General features: G+C 32.4%; 1 protein-coding gene across 2 annotated transcripts in view; it reads right to left on the bottom strand.

Moving 5' to 3' along the window:
* Positions 1–23,150, bottom strand: part of DNAJC13 (DnaJ heat shock protein family (Hsp40) member C13) — a 124,063-nt gene that overhangs the window by 56,627 nt on the left and 44,286 nt on the right. For both annotated transcript variants that reach the window (XM_081300893.1, XM_081300894.1), the window contains 12 exons: positions 22,652–22,773; positions 20,408–20,483; positions 20,069–20,164; positions 18,786–18,929; positions 15,165–15,247; positions 12,975–13,128; positions 9,468–9,571; positions 9,222–9,381; positions 8,217–8,279; positions 6,906–7,007; positions 1,539–1,643; positions 483–685 (listed from right to left, as the gene is read on the bottom strand). In XM_081300893.1, coding sequence (XP_081157019.1) covers positions 483–685; positions 1,539–1,643; positions 6,906–7,007; positions 8,217–8,279; positions 9,222–9,381; positions 9,468–9,571; positions 12,975–13,128; positions 15,165–15,247; positions 18,786–18,929; positions 20,069–20,164; positions 20,408–20,483; positions 22,652–22,773 — 1,412 coding nt within the window. The remainder of the gene's footprint in view (positions 1–482; positions 686–1,538; positions 1,644–6,905; positions 7,008–8,216; positions 8,280–9,221; positions 9,382–9,467; positions 9,572–12,974; positions 13,129–15,164; positions 15,248–18,785; positions 18,930–20,068; positions 20,165–20,407; positions 20,484–22,651; positions 22,774–23,150) is intronic.

Below are 23,150 nucleotides of genomic sequence, written 5' to 3'. Positions count from 1 at the left end.
TTTTATCCATTCATCTATTGAAGGGCATCTAGGTTGGTTCCACAGTCTTGCTATTGTGAATTGTGCTGCTATGAATATCAATGTAGCAGTGTCCCTGTAGCATGCTCTTTTTAGGTCTTTAGGGAATAGACCAAGAAGGGGAATAGCTGGGTCAAATGGTGGTTCCATTCCCAGCTTTCCAAGAAATCTCCATACTGCTTTCCAAATTGGTTGCACCAATTTGCAGTCCCACCAACAATGAACAAGTGTACCCTTTTCCCCACATCCTCGCCAGCACTTGCTGTTGTTAAGTATTCTTTTATATCTGTTTCAAAAAGTTCTAAAGGCCAAAGCAGCACTCCCCCAAGGCCACAAATAGGACACCTATGTTTTAAATAGCCAGGGTAATCCCATGATGTTACTGAAGAAGTATCCATACCAATGAGAAAAACAAGATATCTCTGGGTGCCCTGGAAATCATTAAAATATTAATTATATTTTACCTGCTTGGAAAATATCCACACATTGTGATCAACATGTTCAATATGAGGGTAGCAAGATCAGTTTCATTCAAAACAGCCTGTCCACTGGCTAACAGACACCACTTAAGCTGGGGTATTGCCTGAAGTGGTCGCCATCCATCCATGCCTTGAGCCCAGCATCTGGTTTTTGCATTTAACATTCCTTTGGTCCACAATTCTTGCATCTTAATTGATTAAAGGCATCATTATTACAGACAGATAAAATAAAATGAAAAATTTGCCAATATTAATCATAGTAAATACATATGAAAGTGGAAGACACTATAAAATAGCAATACACTATCATTGAAATATACTGTGAAATAAACATCCAAGTTCAGTATTTAAAAAAAAATTTGTTGATAAGCTTTTAGGAATCCAAGTTTGGCTAATAATAGGAAAAAAAAACCCATTTAGTTGGTCAATTGCAGGATACTAGAAAGAGTAAAAATGACCAATTTTGTAAGAGAAAAAGGCATGGCCTCCAGAAAACCATCTTTGGCCAATTTCCCACTGAGCCAGAAAGGCTGAGGATGGGAGATCAAGATCAAATATTGCAGATGCAAAGTGAAACTACCATTAGTTCTTGAACTGAATAGGCAATGTTCAATATTCAATGTTAAGAGTACATATTAAAACTTACTTGTTCATACCACTGATAATAGTTGACATAATTATTTAGAAATTGGGGCTAGGGATGCAGAATGCTTGCTCAACATGTGGCAAGATTCAAAACAGTATCAACAAGAAAAAAAAAAGGAAAGAAATACAACAACAGACAATAGAGAGCAATTGTTACATAGAAATTCGTTAAAAACCTGAGTGTTACCTCCTTAACAATAGTTTTTAAACAAGACTTGAAGACACAATTGTGTATGCATGTGAGCTTCTCCAAAAGTGCAAGCCATCTACTCCTTCCCATATAAATGGGATACAGGGCCCTTAGAACTGACAACAATATTATACATCGCTGTGTGCTAAGCAAGAGGGCAAAAGAAAGGCGGAGACCTTCACAAAAAGCTTCTCTAAAACACATACCTCATGAAATCCATAGGGGCCACTCCTTTCTTTATCTGCATTGCCAAAATACCATTCCTTTTCACTCTCTCTCTTCATGTCTGGAGCAGCTTCAATTACATTGCTCTAAATTTTAAAAAGATTTCAGTTATTTTGCAACACAGAAATCTAAGGGGGCACACATCATAAAACAAAATTTGGGGGTTTATTTCCCATTTGGAACTCAATTCAAAAGTTTAAGTAACATTATTTTAATATTTAAGAATTAAATACCTAGCCAAATAACCAAAAATAGCTACTTCCTAATATGCATCTGAAATAAATGTTTTCCTAAATCCATTTAACAATCTATATTAAATTTAAAATATTCACACTTCCTATGCTTATTAATAAGTTTTCAGGATACTAAAGTTTTAGTAGCATTCTGCAAGTGGTTAAATAAATAAATACCATTAAAACACAATGCTCAAAATATTACAGGTTATTTTGAGGAAAAAACTCACTCTGTCAAGAGTTTCAATAAGCATCTGAGATCAAAGAGTTGAAATGCTAACAAAGGTTTAGTGGTTTTAAATATTTAGTTTCAATTCATTACCTGCACTACTGTTAAAATGAATTAAGTCTGAACTAAAGCTGCCTTCATACATAATTTAGGTTTGTCCTAAACATTTCTCAATACATACTGAATAGTAATCTAACTTGATGCATAAACATACTACAATCCACTCTTATGAAAAATAACCATCTCAATCACAACTTTAGTCAACCATAGCTAAACAAATGTTCAAACATGCTCATATATGACAGATGCAAACTGTAATCAACTGAGCTGTTTCTGTACCCAACTTCCATTTTCTGTATGTTACTTCCTTTTCCCTGGCTATAAGTATAACCTGCCCATCTGGTGGTACAGAGCATCTTGAACCATTTTTGGTTTAGACTAGAGCTCAATTCTAGAATCACATGTAAAGCCAATTAAAATCTGCAAAACTAGATTGACATTTTCTCTTTTAACACTATAGATAATTCTTATAATTTTCTCTTTCAGTGTTTGATGAGGATAGAATGTTATTTTTATGGGATTATTTTTATTGAATTATAATTATATAAAATTATGGAATTCATTATGCCATATTCATATAAGCACAAATTGATCAATCTCATTCTCTAGTATCTCCCTTTCTCTCAACTCCCTCCCGATTCCCTTGCTCTGCTCCAATGCCCCACCTATTATTTAAATGATGCATTATAACTGCATATAAAAGTGAAATTCATGATAGTATATTCATACATGAACATATCATAATTTAGTAGATTTTGTTCTCTAGGACTTCCACACATCCTCCTTCCTTTTCTCCCTTTTCTATCTCTGTATATAATCTATTAGTTTCCCTTCTATTGTTGTGAGATCCTTTTTTTTACTCCTTTTCTTTTTCTTCTAGCTTCCACATATGAGAGAAAACACTGATGTTCTCTAGTTCCATCCATTTAACAGCAGATACCATGACTTCATTCTTTCTTATGGCTGACAAAAACTACATTGTGTGTATATACCACATTTTATCCATTCATCTGTTGATGGGTACCTGGGCTGGTTTCATAACTTGGCTATTATAAATTGTGCTGCTATAAATATCGATATGCCTATATTATTACAGTATGCTGATTTTAGTTCTTTAGGATAAATACAAAGGAATGGGATAGCTGGGTCATACAGTGGTTCTATTCCTATTCTTTTGAAAAATCTTCATACTGTTTTCCAAAGCGGCTGTACTAATTTGTAGTCTCATCAACAATATATGAGTTAACTTTCCCCCCACTTTCCTGCCAGAAATTTCATGTAGTTACTGTATTTTAGTACAACATGGTTTTAAAATACCCTCTTAACTATCAGTTTCCAGTTAGATTCACATAGAGAAGTACAGCAACATGGTTAAGAGGACAGACTTCTGGGATCTGCCATTCATAACCTTTGGCAATGTACTCAAGTCTCTCTGTCCCTCAGTTTCCTCAGTGTAAAATGGGAAAATGATGGTAACAACATAATAAAGCTATTGGAGATTTAAAGTGTAAATGTATTACATGTACTAGAATAGGTCCTGAATAGAATAGCATATATAAGCATTATGATTTTTGCCTATTCACACCTGGTAACAGAAAAAGCCCATATTCTAAATATTCATCAGAAGTTTTTGTCACAAAAGAAAATCCAAATCCAAAAATCCCAACTCTAACATCTCCTTACACCAAGAAATTAAAACTAAAAAACAATAACAAAAACAAAACAAAACACAAATCAAAACTGGAAGAAAGGGAGGGAGGGAGGAAGGAAGGAAGGAAGGAAGGAAAGAAATCAAATATGCTAAGTACAGATGCCTTTTTTTTTTTTTTTTTTTTGGTATTAGGGATTGAACTCAGGGGCACTCAGCCACTGAGCCACATCCCAAGCCCTGTTTTGTATTTTATTTAGAGACAGGGTCTCCCCGAGTTGCTTAGCACCTCACTTTTGCTGAGGCTGGCTCTAAACTTGTAATCGTCCTGCCCCAGCCTCCCGAACCACTGGGATTATAGACGTGCACGACTGCATCCAGTCAAATCCCTTTTATAAACTAGATATCAAAAAAGCCATTTAGTAGATCAGAAGTTTTATTCTCTTGGTTGGATTACAATAAGGTCTCAAGGTTCCTTAAGGCAAAGCATACAGAGAAAGCATTTGACAAAAAACAGCCATTCATTTAAAAAATATATATTTTTAGTTGTTGATGTACATTTATTTGTTTATTTTTATGTGATGCTGAGGATTGAACCAAGTGCCTCACACATGCTAGTCAAATGTCTGCCACTGAGCCACAACCCCATTCATATTTAAAACACAGAAAAACTAGGGACAGAGGAATATACTTCAACATTGTAAAAGCTATATATGACAAACCCAAGGCCAAAATCATTCTAAATGCAGAAACACTGCAATCATTCAGTCTAATTCAGGACATTCAACATAGTCCTTGAAACTCTAGTTAGAGCTATTAGGTAAAAGAAAGAAATTACAGGGATACTAATAGGAAAAAAAGAGCTCAAACTATCTCTCTTTGTCGACGACATGATCCTATATTTAGAAGACTGCAAATACTCCACCAAAAAATTTCTGGAACTCATAAATGAATACAGCAAAGTAGTAGGCTACAAAATTAATCCCATAAATCAACTGCATTCCTATACAACCATAATGAATCAGCTGAAAGAGAAATTAGGGAAACTATCCCATTCACAATAGATTTAGAAAAACAAACAATACGTGGGAATCAATATAAGAAAAGAGATAAAAGATCTCTACAATGAAAACTACAGAACACTAAAGAAAGAAATTGAAGACCTTAGAAAATGGAAAGATCTCCCATGTTCTTGGATAGGCAGAATTAATATTGTCAATATGGCCTAATTACCAAAAGCCCTATAGAGAGTAAATCCAATTCCTATTAAAATTTCAATGTGATTCTTCAACAAAATAGAAAACGCAGTCATGAAATCCATTTGGAAAAATAAGAGGCCAAAGCAATCCTTAAGCAAGAAAAGTGAAACAGGAGGCATCACAGTACCAGATCTTAAAATATTTTATGGAGCTATAGTAACAACAACAGCATGGTACTGGCACCAAAATAGATATGTAGACCAAAGGAATCAAATAGAAGACAGAGAGGCAAACACACATAAACACAGTTATTTCGTACTAAATGAAGACATCAAAAACATACTTTGGAGAAAAAAGAGCCTCTTCAATGAATGGTGCCAGGAAAACTGGAAATTCACATGTAACAGAATGAAATTGACTCCTATCTTGCACCCTGCAAAAAACTCAGCTCAAAGCAGATCAAAGATCTAGGTATTAGACTAGAAATGCTGCACCTACTAGTAGAAAATTGTAGGCTCAATACTCCATCATGTCAGCTTAGGAACCCACTTCTCAACAAGACTCCTAAAGCACAAGAATTAAAAAATAAAAATCAATAATAAATGGGACAGCATCAAACTAAAAAGGTTCTTCACAGAAAAGGAAACCACCAAGAATGTTAAGAGAGGACCTACAGAACTGGAGTACATCTTTGCTATCTGCACCTCAGGACACACAAAGAACTGAAAAAGCGTTAACACCAAAAAAACAAATAACCAACAATAAATGGGGCAAAGGAACTAAACATAGAAGAAAAAATACAAACAGCCAACAAATAAATGAAAAAATGTTCAGCATCTTTAACAATTAAAGAAATGCAAATTAAAACTACACTGAGATCTCACCTCACTCAAACCAGCAATCAAGAACACAAGTAACAATAAATGTTGTCAAGGTTGTGCAAAAAAGGGTACACTCATACACTGCTGGTATGCAATTAGTGCAACCACTCTGAAAAGCAGTATGGAGAGTCCTCAAAAAACTAGGAGTGGGACCAACATTTGATCCAGTTATTCCACTTCTCTCTACATATTCGAAGGATTTAAAATCAGCATAATGCAGTGACTCAGTCACATCAATGTTTATAGAAACACAATTCATAATACCTAAGTTACCAACCTAGATGCCCATCAACAGATGAATGGAAAAGAAACTTTGGTATATATAGACAAAGGAATATTACTCAGCCATAAAGAATGACTTTTATGACATTTGCTGGTAAATTGATCCGGAGACTATCATGCTAAGTGAAATAAGTCAATCCCAAAAAACCAAAGGTTGGATGTTTTCTCTGATATGTGGATGCTAACACAAATAAGCAGGGAGAGGGGAAGAACAGAATAAGGGGCATGAAGGGAAGGGAGCGGGGATAGGAATAGGAAAGACAGTGGAATGAATAGGACATTAACTTCCTATGTATATATATTAATACACTACAGTGAATCTCAGCATTTTGTACATCTATAAGACTGGGATCCTAATTAGAATAAGACATATTCCATGCTTGTATAAATATATCAGATTCTACTGGCATGTATAACTACAAAGAACACATAAAAAAGATTTGCTTTTTAAAAAAAGCATATTTTCATTGTTGGTTGATGTTAAAATTTCTAGTCACATATTTGATGAATTCAGTTTAAAGCCTGAAGGTCACACTTTCTCAAAATAAGCCATATTAGAGATGCAGTTACTTTAAAAGACAAAAGATATTGGAAAAATAAAACTGGATCATTTTTGTCCATTTCTGATTGTTGTTATAGTGATTTCACTTTTTTGATGTGAATGAATCTAGTAGATATTAATACTATCAGAATTATTGGAGAAATACTTTGTTAACCATTATGTATTCACATGTATTTAGACTTCCATGATTCTTTTGTCCCTAAAATTATATTCAAAGAATGCTTAGTTTTAAAAACCTAAACAAGCATACATACTTGGAGTGGTACTGTAGCTCGGCTCACATGGAGATGTGCTAGAGTAAGCAAGTCCACAAGGATTCTAATTCCATTTGAATCCATGAGATCCTTAACATTTTTCTGGAAAACATTTTTATATAATTTACAACCTTTCTGTTAAGCAGGTGCTGTCTAAGATTCTCAAAGAAGAGGATATTTGGAGTTTCTTTGAAAACCACTGACATGCAACAGGTATTACTTAGTAGTTTTAGGACTCTCTTCAGAGGACAGGATTTCAATAGATTTAAAGGGCAATACTATATATTAAAAAGAGATCACAGCAAAAAATTCTACTAAAATATGTTCTGAGCAAAAAAAAAAAAAAATATATATCCCCCACAAAAATAATATGAACAAATCATTATCCTGTCAAGGTCTTTTTGTTAATAAACAGATTATTCTATAACCAGAAATAAATCTGCTCTATTAAAAATCTTTTACAATTTTAGTTTTTTGAAAAATAAAAACTGATAATTTCTTAGAAGGAAGAAACTATAAATTGAAATTCTTAATTATATTTTCTTTTAAAACATTTGTATTACTAAAAGTGGTATTTGTTAACATAAATATCACAATAAAAGTGAGAATAAAACATGCAAATTTTAGTATCAAATTTTAAAGCACAAAAATGTGCATAAACTTATTTCATCACCATGTAATTGGGAATTAATGTTGTATATTGCAATTATAATTTTTTTTTTTTTTAATTTTGAGATAGGATGTCACTAAGTTGCTTAGGGCCTCACTAAGTTGCTGAGGCTGGCCTTGAACTCACAATCCTTCTGCCTCAGAGTCCTGATCTGCTGGGATTACAGGAATGTGCCACCACACCCAGCTACAATTATCAATTTTTTTCATGTGAGAAACCAGCAAGAATCTACTAAAATATTAAAAAAAAAAAAAAAAACACAACGGACTAAAATGATTCTCCAGTTTAAATCTTCAAATTAATCTTCATCATCAAAATATATACTGATAAATTCAATGTCCCATTTTATGTCAGGTATTTATTTACTTGAAATCTAATCTTAAAGTAAAATTGGTTAATGATGTTTCCTTCCTTACTCTCCACTCAGAATTTTATTATCATTATTTTATTTTGCACCTGCAATATTAGGGTAAATTTTCAGGGAATTGGCAAAAACTTCTCTCTCCAGAAGTTTAGTTTTCTTAACTCAAAAGAAAATAATAACAGAACCATCTCTGGATAATTAACTCAACTGTGAGAGTTTATCTTTACATAACCATATGACTTGGAAAGGACAGTATATTTATGCAAAAATACTATACCTTGTTAAGGATCAACTTGTTTAGAAAGAGGATCAATCTATCTCGTTCAAGTTTATCTGTGCACTATTGAAATAAATGAAAATTCAGTCAGGAGTAAATAGAAACACAAATTAAAAGATTACTACCACTTTACAAAACCAATTGACAATTCATAAGAAATATCTTTTAAAAAAGGAAAAAAATCATAGAAGCCTGTCTGATGTCTTATAGCCTTTATAATTCTATATAATAACTTATCTAATTTTCCTAGAAAAGAAATTTTAACTATATACTTGAATTAAAATTTCTAAAGAATTGGTAAATAATGTTACATATAAATGTCATCATGTTGAATATAAACAAGGAGGAAAAATGTACTGGCTTAAATACAAATGGTATGCCAGAAGTCACTGGAATGAAGAGTGGATTGGAATTCAAGAGTGAAATTCAGTGTAACAGAAAACAGTAAGGATTTCTGTCCTAATTATGCCCTTCTCGTTGAGTGACCTTATTCAGATTCAGTTTTCTAACATACAGAGCATGACTCAGTTACACAACTATAATAAGCATAGATGATTATTTTTAAAAATTGGTAAAATAATCCTCTCTAAAGCAGTTCATTGAAATTTAAACTGTTTAATTAAGAGGAATACAAACACAAATGAAGGTATGTACAACATGTAACATGAATGAATGGATTAATCTGTTCTCCTACCATGTTCGAATGTTGAATGACAAATTGTATAAAATTATAAAACGAAAAAAGGGCTAATTCAAGTTCCCTTTTCTAATTATTACTGCAAGGTTCTAAAATTTTCATTTTCATACTTTTAAATTAAAAGATTGGCAAATAGATTGCTAAAGTTCTTCAAAAGCACAACTTAAAAAATAAGAATAAAAATAACCTGGCATGGACAAGTATTAATCTGGTCAAATTACTATTCAACCAAGTTAGATTTAAACTCGTTAACGTATAACTCATGCAGAAAGTCCCAGTGATTCAGTTTCCTTAAATGTTATCCTTACCCTCTCTAACATTCCAATGATGTATCTTGTGTCTGTAAAAGGTCCTATTTCTTCATGACATCTGCCATAAACAATAGCAAGGGCTTGTAAACATAAACACTTCATGTTTACTTTTGGAGTTAGAAGAAAGCGATGATAGAGCTCATTGAAAAATTCATACCTAGGTAAGAATAAATGGTCAATAATAGAAATAATCATGAAACCAATAGTGAAAACAAATATAAAAGGATGTGAAGTATAGCTCACGATCTCTTAATTGATCCACTTTCTTCATTCTCATCTTCCTCCAATAGTAATCTCAGATAATAGTCTCCTATTTTGATTTCCTCTGCCAGGCACTCATATTTAACCTTCATTTAATAAAAACAAATTATATCACTTTAATTTACAATAGATATTTGACAATTTCCACACAACTGTTTCTTATACTCTTTCTGTTCAGAGCTTATCTGAACTCAAACACCTGGCAATTCAATATTAACAACATGACTTACTATTTCAGTTAAATGTTGAGTTGGAATTACACACCACATCAACTTTTTATGTTGAAAATGTAATTTTAATAGATAATTCTTCATCTTATATAGGAGCACAATAAAATATGCCACATTCTGAAGAAACTCCAGAAGCTATGAGAGTAAGATGAGGAAAATTTAGATGGGCTACTCCACCCATTACCTTAAACTGCAAGAGACAAAAGATTCTGACCTGAAGGTTAACATTTACATATTTTTCGCTGTCTATAAATTTTTAAGTCATAAAAATAAGAAATCAGGAATTAGATATGGAGAGATGTGGAAAAGAACATTTTTGTGAGGGGAAAAATTGTACCAATGAAGATAAACTTACTAATAACAAATGAAAGAATAAAAGGAGCTCCCACAGCAAATACTAGGGAGTGAAAGCAATACAGAAACTGAAGATGTGATGCTCCCTGAAGGAAGAAACCTTTTTTATGACACTTACGCAAGCTGGTTGCTCATGATATGCTCTTACAGCTATAAGGAAGACTTAAATGCCTCAGCGAAATCAAATGAATCAGATTGATGTTTTCTAATAACACACACCAAAAGCCATGTAGAAGGTTTAAAGACAGGAACCAAGAAAAAGATCAAAGTTCACCTCTGAGGCAAAAATGTGGCACAACATATGAAAGTACTACTAAACGTCAGTCATGAATGTTTTCTTTGCTGTGAAAGTAATTTTTTCAAACACTGTGGTAATCTTAAGAATGTACAACTTTCTGATAAAAACTGTCACAGCACTATGGGTATCAGTGAAATCTGCTTCATTCCTTTCTGAGTTTACCATAACCAAGAAAAGAGGAGATGATCCAGCAGGAAAGTTTGCCTAGCATGCACGAGTTACTTCAGGAATTCCCTCTTCCCCTAGCTTTACCTCTTGCTGATGTGCCAAGATTTAAAACAACATACTGAATACATTTTACATATTTCTACAGTAACCTTCTCTGTGTGACAAATAACCCAGGCAACTATTTGGAGGTGATATGCAATGGAGAAGTCCAAGACCAGGAGTTGGGGCAGTGCCACAACCCTTGGGCTCATGCTGCTTGTTTCAAGGAAAGATTTACTGGCTATTACAAAAAACAATTCTCCCTGACCAGACTACTAAAATTCTTTTTCCAAAGCCTATTCATTTTATCATTAGTATTTTATTTATTATTTATTTTTATTAATTATTATTCGTTATTTATTATTATTTTAGTTATTTAACTATCAGTTTAACTTATGTCTAAAAATATAAACTACATAAAATATGTGTAGAAATGTTTTATCTCCATTTCACTTTCCTTCTATAAATTCAGAGCATTCAAACTACTTAGAAGCATATACTATGTGCCATGCACTGTTCTACATAGCAGAGAACAAAACAAAATTTTCTGAAAAAGTGAAACACATATGATAGTTGGGTGACAACAGGTATGACAGACTGAAATAAAGCAACAGGATATGGAGAGAGAATGAATATGTACATATTCTGTATAAAGGGCTACATTTTTAAAGAGTAACCAGGGAAGGTATATCAGATGGTGACTGCCAAAGAAAAAAATCTGAAGGAGATAAGAAAACAAATTATAAGTTTATCTACAAAAAGGATTGTTCTATGCAGAAGGAATATCAAGTAGAAAGACCTTGAGGCAAGAACAATGATGTTTTCAGGGGAATTAGTGTAGCTTAATCAGTGAGCGAGGGAGAGTAGTAGGAGATCCAAGTCAGTTAGGGGCTCACAGATCTTACCTTCTCAGACATTCCAAGAACTTAAAAGACTTTTACTGAGACAGGAAACCATAAGAGCACCAAGCAGAGAAATGATATAATCTGCTTATATTGTAACAATACAATGTTGCTATATAGCTGCTGTTGCTATGTTGATAACAGATTACTGGGAGGCAAGGAAAGAAGCAGTGATATTGATACAATCCAACAGCAAGAATGGTTGATTCAGTTCTAAATAAATATTGAAGCTTAATGAAAAGGATTTGCTGACAGACTGAATTCAGGATAGAAAAGAAAAGATGATTTCAAGGCTTCTGACTAGAAAGTAAGGAATATTAATTATCTAAGATCAAAGATTACAAGACAAGGAGTCTTAAGGTAAAAACAAAAGCACAATTTTGGAGGAAAGTTCTAGATGATTATTGTATATCCAATTAAGGGATGAAAGTGTGTAGTCTTGGAAAGAATGTCCCACCAGGAGATAAAAACCAGGAAGCCATTTGCAAAGAGAAAAACATTGAAATTCATGAGACCATTGAGGCAATAAATACAAATGAAAAGAGGTCCAAGAACTGATCTTTTTGTGGCCAGTTAACATTTAATGGTTAGCAAGATAAGGAGAAATGAATAAAGAAGACTGAGAAGAAGTGGGCAATAAAAATGAACAAATTCCAGGAAAATACAGCCTGTCAAATCAAAGTAAAAAAAATTTTTCCAAGGAGGAGAGAATAAGTACATTCAAATTGTTAGATGCTTTAGAAATATGGCTGGTTTAAAATATGAAAGCCTGTGGGATCACCTGCACATTCAATCTCACATCTGTTCTAACAGTTTAAAAGTACATACAGTTGCACATCATTTAATGATGGGGATACATTCTGAGAAATATAATATTAGGCAACTTCAACCTATATGAACACTGTAGAGCATGCTTAATACCAAGACGGCTACACTGTCACTAGGGGATACAATCTTATGGGACTACAAAGGAATACGTGGTCCAAGGATGACTAAAACATCACACAGCACATGACTATATGTATCTACATCTATAATATAATATATATACACATTAAACACAAAATTATCTACAACGAGTATGTTTCTTGTTCTTCAGTTCCTCACATTAGAAATAGTCCAGTAAAATAAAATCACATTCAGAATCAAATTAGCACAAAAAAAATTAATCAAAGTACAAGTAATAAGGTAACAGTATATTTCAACAAAGAAAGACTCTCTAGGTCCCAGAAATGGAAACAAACACACACAGAACACATCTGGAATACCTAGGAAAAAAAATATTAAAAATTCCTACAAGATTCTCATGTGTAAAGCTTAGTTACTCAACAGAATTATTTTTGTCTCAAGCAAAGATAAAAGTTATCTAGTATTTCCTCTATGATGTCACAGAGGGAAGGTAAAGATACAGGTTATATAACTATAAAATTTTAAAAATTCACTCAAAAGCACATATTTTATCTTTTCAGATTAATATATTGTAAAGATTGAACTTTACCTCAAATTCATGGTGGTTCCAGGATATCACATTAGCACTACCAAGCTCTCTATCAATATTAAATGTTCTCATTTCAGATTCAAGAGTATCTTTCAGTTCTTCTCGTGTTTTGAAATTCCAAATAAGGTTTGACCTGGCGTGGTCTTGACTAAACCTAGACATACATATAATCAGAAAATAAAAAGAAGCAATAAACATTAAAAAAAAAAAAAACTCACCATAAATAGCCCTTACTACGTCTTATAATAAGCAAGAAAACTGTAGAATTATTTAGCAAGAATAAAGAAAATAAAAATCTGTGTAAAGGAAGTATGGTAAAATGCTAATGGTAGAATAAATACCATTATAAATACACAGGCAGTCACTGTAAAAGTCTTTCACCTTTTCCCATTTTTGAAAGTTTCATAATAAAATATTAAGAAAAAATAAACCTAAACTATAAAACAAATCCATGTAAATTTTAAAAAATGAACTGACATTTCAATTTCAATCTTTTGCTAATACAATTTTTTTTGTTCTTTTTAGATACACATGACAATAGTTTTGAGTTAGAAAACAATTCAAATCTTCAGACATCAAATTTCAGGTTGGGCAAAAAAATTTTGACCCTTTTGGAGTGAAGTATATGGGCTGAAAAATATCCTATATTTGGAACTTATAGACTACCTGACATAATACCATAAAACTGCCAAGTTATGAATGGACATTTTCAAAATATCTTCCTTATATTTTTGGAATAAAATGGATTGGGGATGTAGCTCAGAGATACAGCACTTGCTAGCAAGTTCGAGGTCATGGGTTCAATTCTTAGTACAACAACAACAACAACAGGTGAAATTACAGAATAACTTATTATAATAAAGTTGGACAAAAATATGAACTGTGATGGACACATTCCACTTCTGCTTACTATCAGTTTGCAATCCTTCTAGAAAGTCTCATTTTAATGACTTTCAAGAAAGTTCTAGGGGTACAACACAACTGAGGGATGCCTGAGAAAGAAATACAAAGGATATACTTTAAGGATATACTATACTTGCACTATATACTTTAAATGTAGTATGGAAAGATTTTAGACACTGTATTTCCTTTACTAGCCAAGGTACAATCAATATTTCAGCTTCCAGAATGAGTACAAGTGGGTCACTTTTTTAAGAAAATGTTTAAATCAAGTCTTTCTGTATTTATGTTAGGTGTTAGGGATAGGGATGGAAATGGGGAGTGGAAGGGGGTTACCTTGTTTGAAAGGCTAGACAAATATGAAGTCAACTAACTTGCATATTCATTTGTCAAAAGTCTCATTGTTTTCATTATCTAACTCTTCTCTCCCTCTCCCCAGTATTGGGGAATGAACTCAGTGGAGCTCTACCACTGAGTCATATCCCCAGTTCTTTCTATTTTTTGAGACAGGGACTCACTAAGTTTCTGATGCTGGCCTTGAACTTGTAATCCTCCTACCTCAAGCTCCAGAGTAGCTGGAATTACTGCCTTGCATCACCATGTGTGGTCATCTATCCCTTTTAAGACTCCATTTCCAACAAGGCTTAAAGTAAGTATGCAATCATTTCTAAGCCATAATATAAGTGTCACAAGTCATCATCTCCAAGCGTTAACAAAAACTTTAAAGTAATTTTAGCTCTTCAGACTATCATCACTCTATGTACAAAGCCTAATTTTAAAGAAGCGACTCTAATCAAATCAATCTTAAAAGTTACACATCTTGAGCTTGACAACATAAAAATACCTGTGGCAAAAAGCAGTTTCCAGGGGCTGGGGTTGTGGCTCAGTGGTAGAGCATTCACCTATCACATGTGAGGCACTAGGTTTGATTCTCAGCACCACATAAAAACAGATAAATAAAGGAGTTTGGGAGTAGAAGGAATAGTACAATGAATCAGACATTATTACCCTATGAACATATATAACTATAAGACCAGTGAGATTTCACATCATGTATAACCAGAAGAATGAGAAATTATATTCCATCTACACATGATGTATCAAAGAGCATTTTACTGTCATGTATAATTAGAATAAATGTCGATGTGTCCGTCTATAACTAAAAAAATATATTTTTAAAAAAGCTGTTTCCAGAGAAAGAAAATCTGTTATGATTCCTCTAACTTGTTATGATTCCTCTAACAGAAATATCAAGTTTAATCTATATTGAAAAATAGGCTTAAAGTTTACCTATAATAGAAAAGATCCCAATTTGCTTCTATTTTTATTCTCTGTCTTCTCTTTCGAAGGACTACTGGCTTTTGACTTATATTCTGGAAAAGAAAAAGACTATATAGTACTCAACCTGAGACTAGCAAATAGGCTCAGTCAGAAGATCATCATTTTTATAAGCAACAGGAAATATTATTATTAAAATTTGATAGAAACAAAATTAATGAAACAAATAAAATCTATAAGATGTGAATACAGGACATTAAATGACATCACATATAATAATTTACCAGCATACATTTCTATAGTGTTCCTCAAATATTTTCCAAGTAACCTAAACCATTTCAACATGAAATCTTGTAAAGTTCATACATATCACTAGTAAAATTTATAATAATCAAAAACAGTGACTTGGTTCAAACATTTACATGCAATTAATAGAAAAATCATGAAAAATCAGTAATTGAAAAAGGTTACAGGTTATTAAGCTGCTACAAGAGCCAAGAGAAGCAAGTACAAATTGAAATAGCTAAAGGAAGAAATACGTATCTACATTCAGACATATATGAAATGAGAACTGAATTTAATTCACTAAACGAAGAATACCAAAGACAAATCTACATGCCAATTTAACACATTTCACACATGTAGCAGGGACTTAAACTCACCATATTGTTTTTGTCCTGAATTTAATTGTAAAAAGGAAAAAAAAAATTTTTAAAGAAAATAGAAAGGAGAAAGCAAGCCTAAATCTTCGAAGCTATATAAACTTATACTGTATACTATATACAGTATAAACTTATACAGTATACTTATATACTGATGTTGTTAATATAAATCATCTTCACTTTAAGTCAGAAAAAGGCCCATCTGCTTCACTAGGCCTATGACTCAAATTTTAGCTGGAGAATTCAAATAAAGCTAAGACCCCCTGTTCCACAGAGGCACATGTAAGGTTTGTAACTGGAACAGAAGATTTCAATGAGACCCTGAAGTATGAATATGGACTAGAGGTTAAGAATCTCTGCTCCTAGTGGAACTGTGGATATTTCAGACGAGAATTCCAATCCTCAATATGAGAGAAACAAAAAATATGAAGCAGTACAGAGTGAAACATCAAACTTAAAATTTTATTAAAGTGGCAAATTACATAAATAAAGCAAGAAAATGGACTATATGATACAGGAAGAATGAAAGTAAATTCATTAGTAAGTTTGAAAAAGTAAATACTCTTTGAAACATAAAACCTGTTGGTTATACATAGAAAATTTTTCTACAAATTTTAATTCTGCGCACTACCATGAAAATTAATAAAAGGTGATTAAAGTATAAAAACAAACTGAAAGTTTGGTTTTTGTAACAATCTTTTCTCAAGACTTCTAATTAGAAAGAATTTTCTTTTAATTTTCCTCCCACCTTGGGAGAAAAGGGTGGCAGTCTAGAGTAACGAAAGAAAAACCAATTCTCCAAAAACAGGGCAGACTGATAGCTTGATAGTAACAAGCTAAGCACTACAGTTAGTAAACATATCCTTAAATTGAAAATAACAAATATTTAAAAAATAATTTTATATTTTAGCCAAAGTTACTTAATTAATCCAAAACAGTTACAAATAAAATGAACATCATATTATGATTATATAAGTAATACAGCTCATTTCAAGACTAGCCAGTATTAATAATCTTGACAATAGTTTTCAGATTAAAGCACAAAATTCTACTTTCTATATTTTCACGTTATTTATATGAATAAAATAGTTAGAAAGATTACTGTTTCCTAAAGAAATTAATGTTAAATACCAAGGCAGAAATGATAATCTGGGACTGGGGTTCTGGCTCAGTGGCAGAGCACTTGCCTAGCATGTGTGAGGCACTGGTTTTGATTTTCAGCACCATGTATCAAAAAAAAAAAAAAAAAAAAAAGATCCACTGACAATTTAAAAAGAATTAAAAAAAAATGATAATCAGTTGATGCTACCAAAGATCTTCCTGAACAGCATATTTGGTAATATTTGCTCAAAATTTTAGATAATACTCCATGTTTACAGTATCAACAAACCAGTAAAAAATTTTTGATATTAACAATACATTTTTTCCTTCTGAATTGCTGTTTTTAAATAACATACATCCCTATTTCCAGTTACACTGCTTAATGATGGGTACACGTCACACATGAAATCTTAGAAGCAAAAATATATTTGATGTATGATAATTAAACTCATACAGCATGGGCTGGAGATATAGCTCAGTGGTAGACCAGTTGCATAGCATGCACGTGTCATCCCACACACTCTATATTTGCCCACACATAAATATATATTTTTATTTCCATTTATACAGCTTGAAATAACTTATTTTAAAAATGGGCTTAACTACATGAAGCCAGGAGCTTGTAATTTTTAGTAATTTTGAAAATCATTCATATCACACCTACAGATTTTTCTACTGTTCAAATGCTATAGCAATATTATCATGACCAGATATGTATATAATTTTTTTTTTTTTTTTTTAAGTACTGGGGATGAACTCATGGGTACTTAACCTCTGAGCCACATCCCCAGCCTTTTTTTGTATTTTATTTAGAGACAGGGTCTCACTGTATTGCTTAGTGCCTAGCTAAATTGCTGAGACTGACTTTGATCCTTCTGCCTCAGCCTCCCTAGTCACTAGGGTTATAGGTATGTGCAGCTGGGCCCAGCTGTATATAGTGTTTTTATTATTCTTTTGCTTATATATCAAAGTGACCCTATGAGGATGGTATTGTTATTTCTGATTTTAAAAAACAGAAAAGTAGGGTTCTGAAAACCTGTAACTTGGGTTAATAAGTGATAGACAGGCTCAGATGTCAGTTAACCAATTCAAAGTTCAGTACTCTCTTGCCTCTCCTGGTCACTTGAAAGCCTGTCTAATGATTTGTTATACTGCAAATATCACTTATTCAAGTTACCATCAACCTACTATGCTCAATTTCTACATAACTGAAGACTGATCTGAATTTCAAAAACACTTAAGACTATAGCATTTGTTATGTTTAAATATTCTGGTAATTCCTAAAAAACACATTTTAGAGACACACAAAAATTATTCGTTTTGAGTAAAGAAAATACTTGCTATAAATTACGCCTCTTAGATGGAAGAATGAACTACTGAATGAGGTTCTGCTACACATTCTACATGATGAAGAATGAAACTAAAACGAGGTCTGACCTTGATTTGAGGACTAATACTGCAAGATTTAAGAACATAAAATAAATTTAATAAAAAATGTAAAAAATTGTCTCTGAATTATTTGACTAGTTCTGAATACAAAGACTAAACCAAAGAGAATTTTTGTATGTGCAAAACAAAATCCAAAGAAGAAAGGGAGTAAATAGAAATAAAAAAGTATGAAAATGAAATTTATGGAAGAAAATTTAAGATAGTAATTCTATATTAAATACCTAACTAAAATCCTAATCATTAATTCACAAAACTATTAATCAAGGAGGAAACATATGAGTCAGATTTAGGTGACATTCATTTTAAGCTTCAGGTATTCGGCCAGACATATCTGAATGCCTTCACTGTGAACAACAGCAATTGAAGTTAGGCCTAGGACATGTAGAAATGCTATAAATTTAAAAGCATATTTTATTTTTACCTCTTTTTGAGCAATGCCCATCCTATCCCTCCAGTGCATCAACACAAGGTCCACTTTTTCTTTGGCAAATTTTTCAACTTCTTTAGCGGCTTTTCCAGCCAGTCTTTGCCATTCTGGAACTTTATTAAATTTTCCATACTGATCCTATAAAATAATGTTGAAATCTATTACACACCTACTTACAAATTTATTTTAAAACTCCATGTACAGCAGAGTCATATTAGCTATTTAAAATAATAAAATAAATACTGGATATTAGGGTTAAATAGAAAAACAAAGTGAAAAATTTCTACAATAAATTATTCTTTTTGTCCAAGAAACATTAGGGTTTCAAGATAATTCCTTTTTTGGTAGTAATAACATGCAAGTAGGAGATGACACAGAGAAAGGAAAAAGATTTGAAAGATGTTTAATTTTCTTGGGGATAGGCCAACCTAATAATTAACATAGATCTTATAAGAAAAATGTGCCAAGTAACTTCTTTCACTAACATCATTTGTAATTTCATATGTATAAAATATCACATTACACATTTGAAATAAAAAAAGAAACCCACTCCTGAATTTGCAAATAAAATAAGTTGAGTTAGAGAAATAAAACACTGAATAAAATTAATTCTATTCATAGACTGATGACAGTTGTATAAGCTCTATATACTAAAAATTAATGCAATGCATAAAACAGGTGAATTTTATGGAATGTAAACTTTACTTCAAAAAAGCTGTTAGTAATAATAATAAAGAAAAACATTACTACTCGATGAAATGAGTTTGTGGTGGTCTGGATATGAGGTGTACCTCAAAAATTCCTGTATTAATGCAGCAATGTTCAGAGGTAAAATGACTATAAGAGTTGTAACTTTATCAGTCCATTCAAGTTTGAATGGACTGTTGGTAACTGTAGGCAGGTAGATCCCAGCTAGAGGAGGTGGGTCACTACAGGAGTACCCTAAAAGGGTACCTCTTCCCTTTGGCCCCTTCACTCTCTGTTTTCAGGATTCCACAAGGAAAACAGCCTTCCTCTACCATACACACTCTTCCCCCAGTATGTTCTGCTTGACCTTGGACCCAGAGCAACCAAATCAACTGTTTATGGACTGAGAAACTGTGAGCCCCAAATAAACTTTCCTTCCTCTTAGTCATTCTTGTCAGGTATTTCTGTCAAAGCAATGCAAAACTTACTAACTCAGAGTTCTTGACTAAATATTTAGTCATCCACAGAAGAGTATATTAGAGTACTCTTAATCCTGAAAAGACACTCAGGACAAGCATATTTATATTTACCATTGCTATTTTCACATTATCTCTAACATGCATCCGATCAGCATCCTTCTCAGGAACTGGATCTGAGCTGTCCAAGTATGCGAGCAAGCCTGGTGGCTAAAAACAACAAACAATAATAAAACACATATCCATTTTCCAAATAATTGCACAAAAGGAAATTCAGATGTAAAAGCCTAAATAAATTAACACTATGATTCAGTTACTGTAACACTTACTATATGGTAAGTCCTCTGATAAATACCTTTTCAATTACAAACAAAAAAATTCCCTTTAATTGTGTATATAATTAAATTTTTTGAAAGGAACACAAAAATCTTTTCTAGTTTCTCATGGACTTACCAAAATGCGTTTCAACAAGTTTGTCGCAGTTGCATTATCAGCCGTCCAGAGCCCCACTAAATGTCTACTTAGCTGTCTGAAAAAAGCAGACGTTGAGAAAGGTTTGCTGCTTTATCTCAGCTAGAACAGAAAGGAATTTTTAAAAACAAAATATCACATAACTATAAGAAATATGGCTACAGTAAGAAAATCACTCTGATGTTAAAAATTATTAAAAATTAATATTTTAATGTGGAGAGGTGTTTGCGATAGTAATTGAAGTATTAAAAGTTTGGAAGTTTCTTTAAGTTAAAGTACTTTCCAGATAGCTACACTAATTTTCAAAGAATCTTAAACATGAAGGCACAGGTTCTTGTCCATTTAAAGAAAGTAAAAATTTAAAACAATCAATTTAAACATTTAAAGAAAGTAAGAATTAAAAACAAACAAAAACCCCCCAAAGAATTAAAAAAAAAAAAGTAGTTTATATAATAAGATATGATACAATGAAATAGCACTCTGTTATTCTTTAAAATTGTGAACACAAGCAAAAGTCAACAGCTATGTTCTAAGAAAATCTTTTTGGCAAGATCAGAAGTAAAAAATACTTTCACTTTTGGAGTATGGGTAAAGACTCAAAGCATTTACTGAAAATTATTCTAATTCTATTTAAAAGCTAAAATTTTGGTTCAAAATGAAAATCTAAAAACCATGCTGACTCTGTGGTTTGGTTATTTATTAACCTTAATTCCCATGTAAAACACTGCCTGCTAAATCGGAAACACCTCAGAAGCAGGAACACTATTTCACTCACCACTGATTCTTTCTAGACTTGGTAGACTTTGGCATTTGCTATGAGTGGTCATGAAGCCAATCAGGGAAGGAACCAAATAATCATCTACAGATGTATGTATTTACATCTTACATTCCCAGAAGAACAAAGATGAATAGCAAAACTATTTCATCAGAAAGTGAATACTACTCAAACTGCTCATTCCTGAGCCTATCGGGAAGCTAACATATTGCAGTAATTACACTTATAATTTCCTTCACTAATATTTGGTAGGTCTCTTATCAGTGACTCCTAAAAAGGTTCTAATTAGAGATAAAAGTAATAAGATAAGTGGTACATCTACTACAAATGGAAAGCTTTTTAATACTGTAATTCAAGTATTAGTAACATTTTGGAACCTTCTCCAAATTAAAGTGCTTCCCCAATAAATACACTAATTGATCACAGTAGGGAATTTAACTGATTATGATAAAAAGGAACACAACAAGCAAACAAGTAACATAGGGGTTAATGGAATAAAATAACATTTTAATGAAAGTTGAGATCTAACATTGCTAATAAACAGTACTAAGGAAATAACCTTCCTATCTTTCCATCTTCTCAGACAATACAGAAGATTACTTTAATGGCTAGCATTACAATTAAGTTATGCAGATAGCTTTCTATAACAGTATAAAAAAAACTATTGGCAAGGCAGCACACAACAGCACAGGTGATAAAAAATGGAAATCTGTAGTACTGAAATAAAATAAAACATAAGTCAGTAAATTATGCTATTGCTTAAGCTGAAATATGTTAAATACTTAGGATATTTGGTGTTTATTAATGCTATACTCTGGTATGACTAGGCTAGCTGAAAGAGTCACATATCAAGAACCACACACAAAAAAACCCCTGAAGAAATGGAATTCATATTGCCTAGAATAAATGAAGAGATTTATGGGTTTTCTTGTAGTTGAATGATTTACTGAAAGAAAGATGATTCTGTGAAGGGGAAATTGTTTACCCACAGAGATTTAGGATAAGCCTAGTTCAGGCTCGAAATAATTAAGGTTCCTATTTCTTATATTTAAAGCAGAGCACCTAAATTAACAAAGGTATTTGAAAATTTATGCAAGGCTCCCATATGGGGTCGATGGGGTCATGTGCATGCAAGATAGTCAGAGGAAACAGAAGGGGAAAGGCCTTCAAAGTACTCTTTTCCATGTTCCAGTCCCAGGACTGTGAGTTAAGAGCTTGACAAGATTGTAAGTTAAAAAAAAGGAATCGGTTCCCTCACCCCAAGTTATCCATGGCAGGGACAATGACCACTTGGGCACAATCCTTCTACAAGCAAAAAAAAAAAAGTGCTACAGGAATCAAAAGAAAATGGAACATATGTATAAGCAAATACCTAATTCAGTTTGTTTTATGTAATACCCAAATTCATTCTCTAAACAGCAATTTATAGCAAATTAAATCAAATAACTTACCTATTTGTAAGCATCCTTTGATCTGAACTTATTGTAAACATTGCAGTATGCAAGTGTCGAGGTAAGGCACCTTCACTTAGGGCAAGTTCCTGCATTTTTGTAGCAATTTCTTTGTCACCTTCCTTTGGAAAAAGGGTAAGATGATCCCTAAAGCAGAAATCTAGAACGAGCTATCCCAACTTTATTAAACTTTAAACAAAAGTTCATTACAACATTAAACAAAATAATTATTTAGAATAATAATATAATAATAGTAATAATAATAATTATTATTATTTCTAATTCTCCAAAAATAAACCAGAAAGATGACATTTTAAGATTCAATGTGGCTTTGGAATCAGGTTTAAATGTTACCAGATAAAGTACCTTACAAATTATACTTTTCTAAAATTAATATTAAAATTAGGTTAATTCCTAAATATCTATCAGTCAACAAGGAAGAAACCAGCAATTCCTATCAAAGGCATATGCAAACCTGGCTTGCTTTTGTTATTTAAAG

The sequence above is a fragment of the Spermophilus citellus genome (assembly GCF_964194105.1).
Source record: "Spermophilus citellus genome assembly, chromosome: 7".
Lineage (NCBI taxonomy): Eukaryota > Metazoa > Chordata > Mammalia > Rodentia > Sciuridae > Spermophilus > Spermophilus citellus.
The sequence above is the reverse complement of the archived record's forward strand: the minus strand, read 5'-3'. Positions and strand labels throughout refer to the sequence as shown.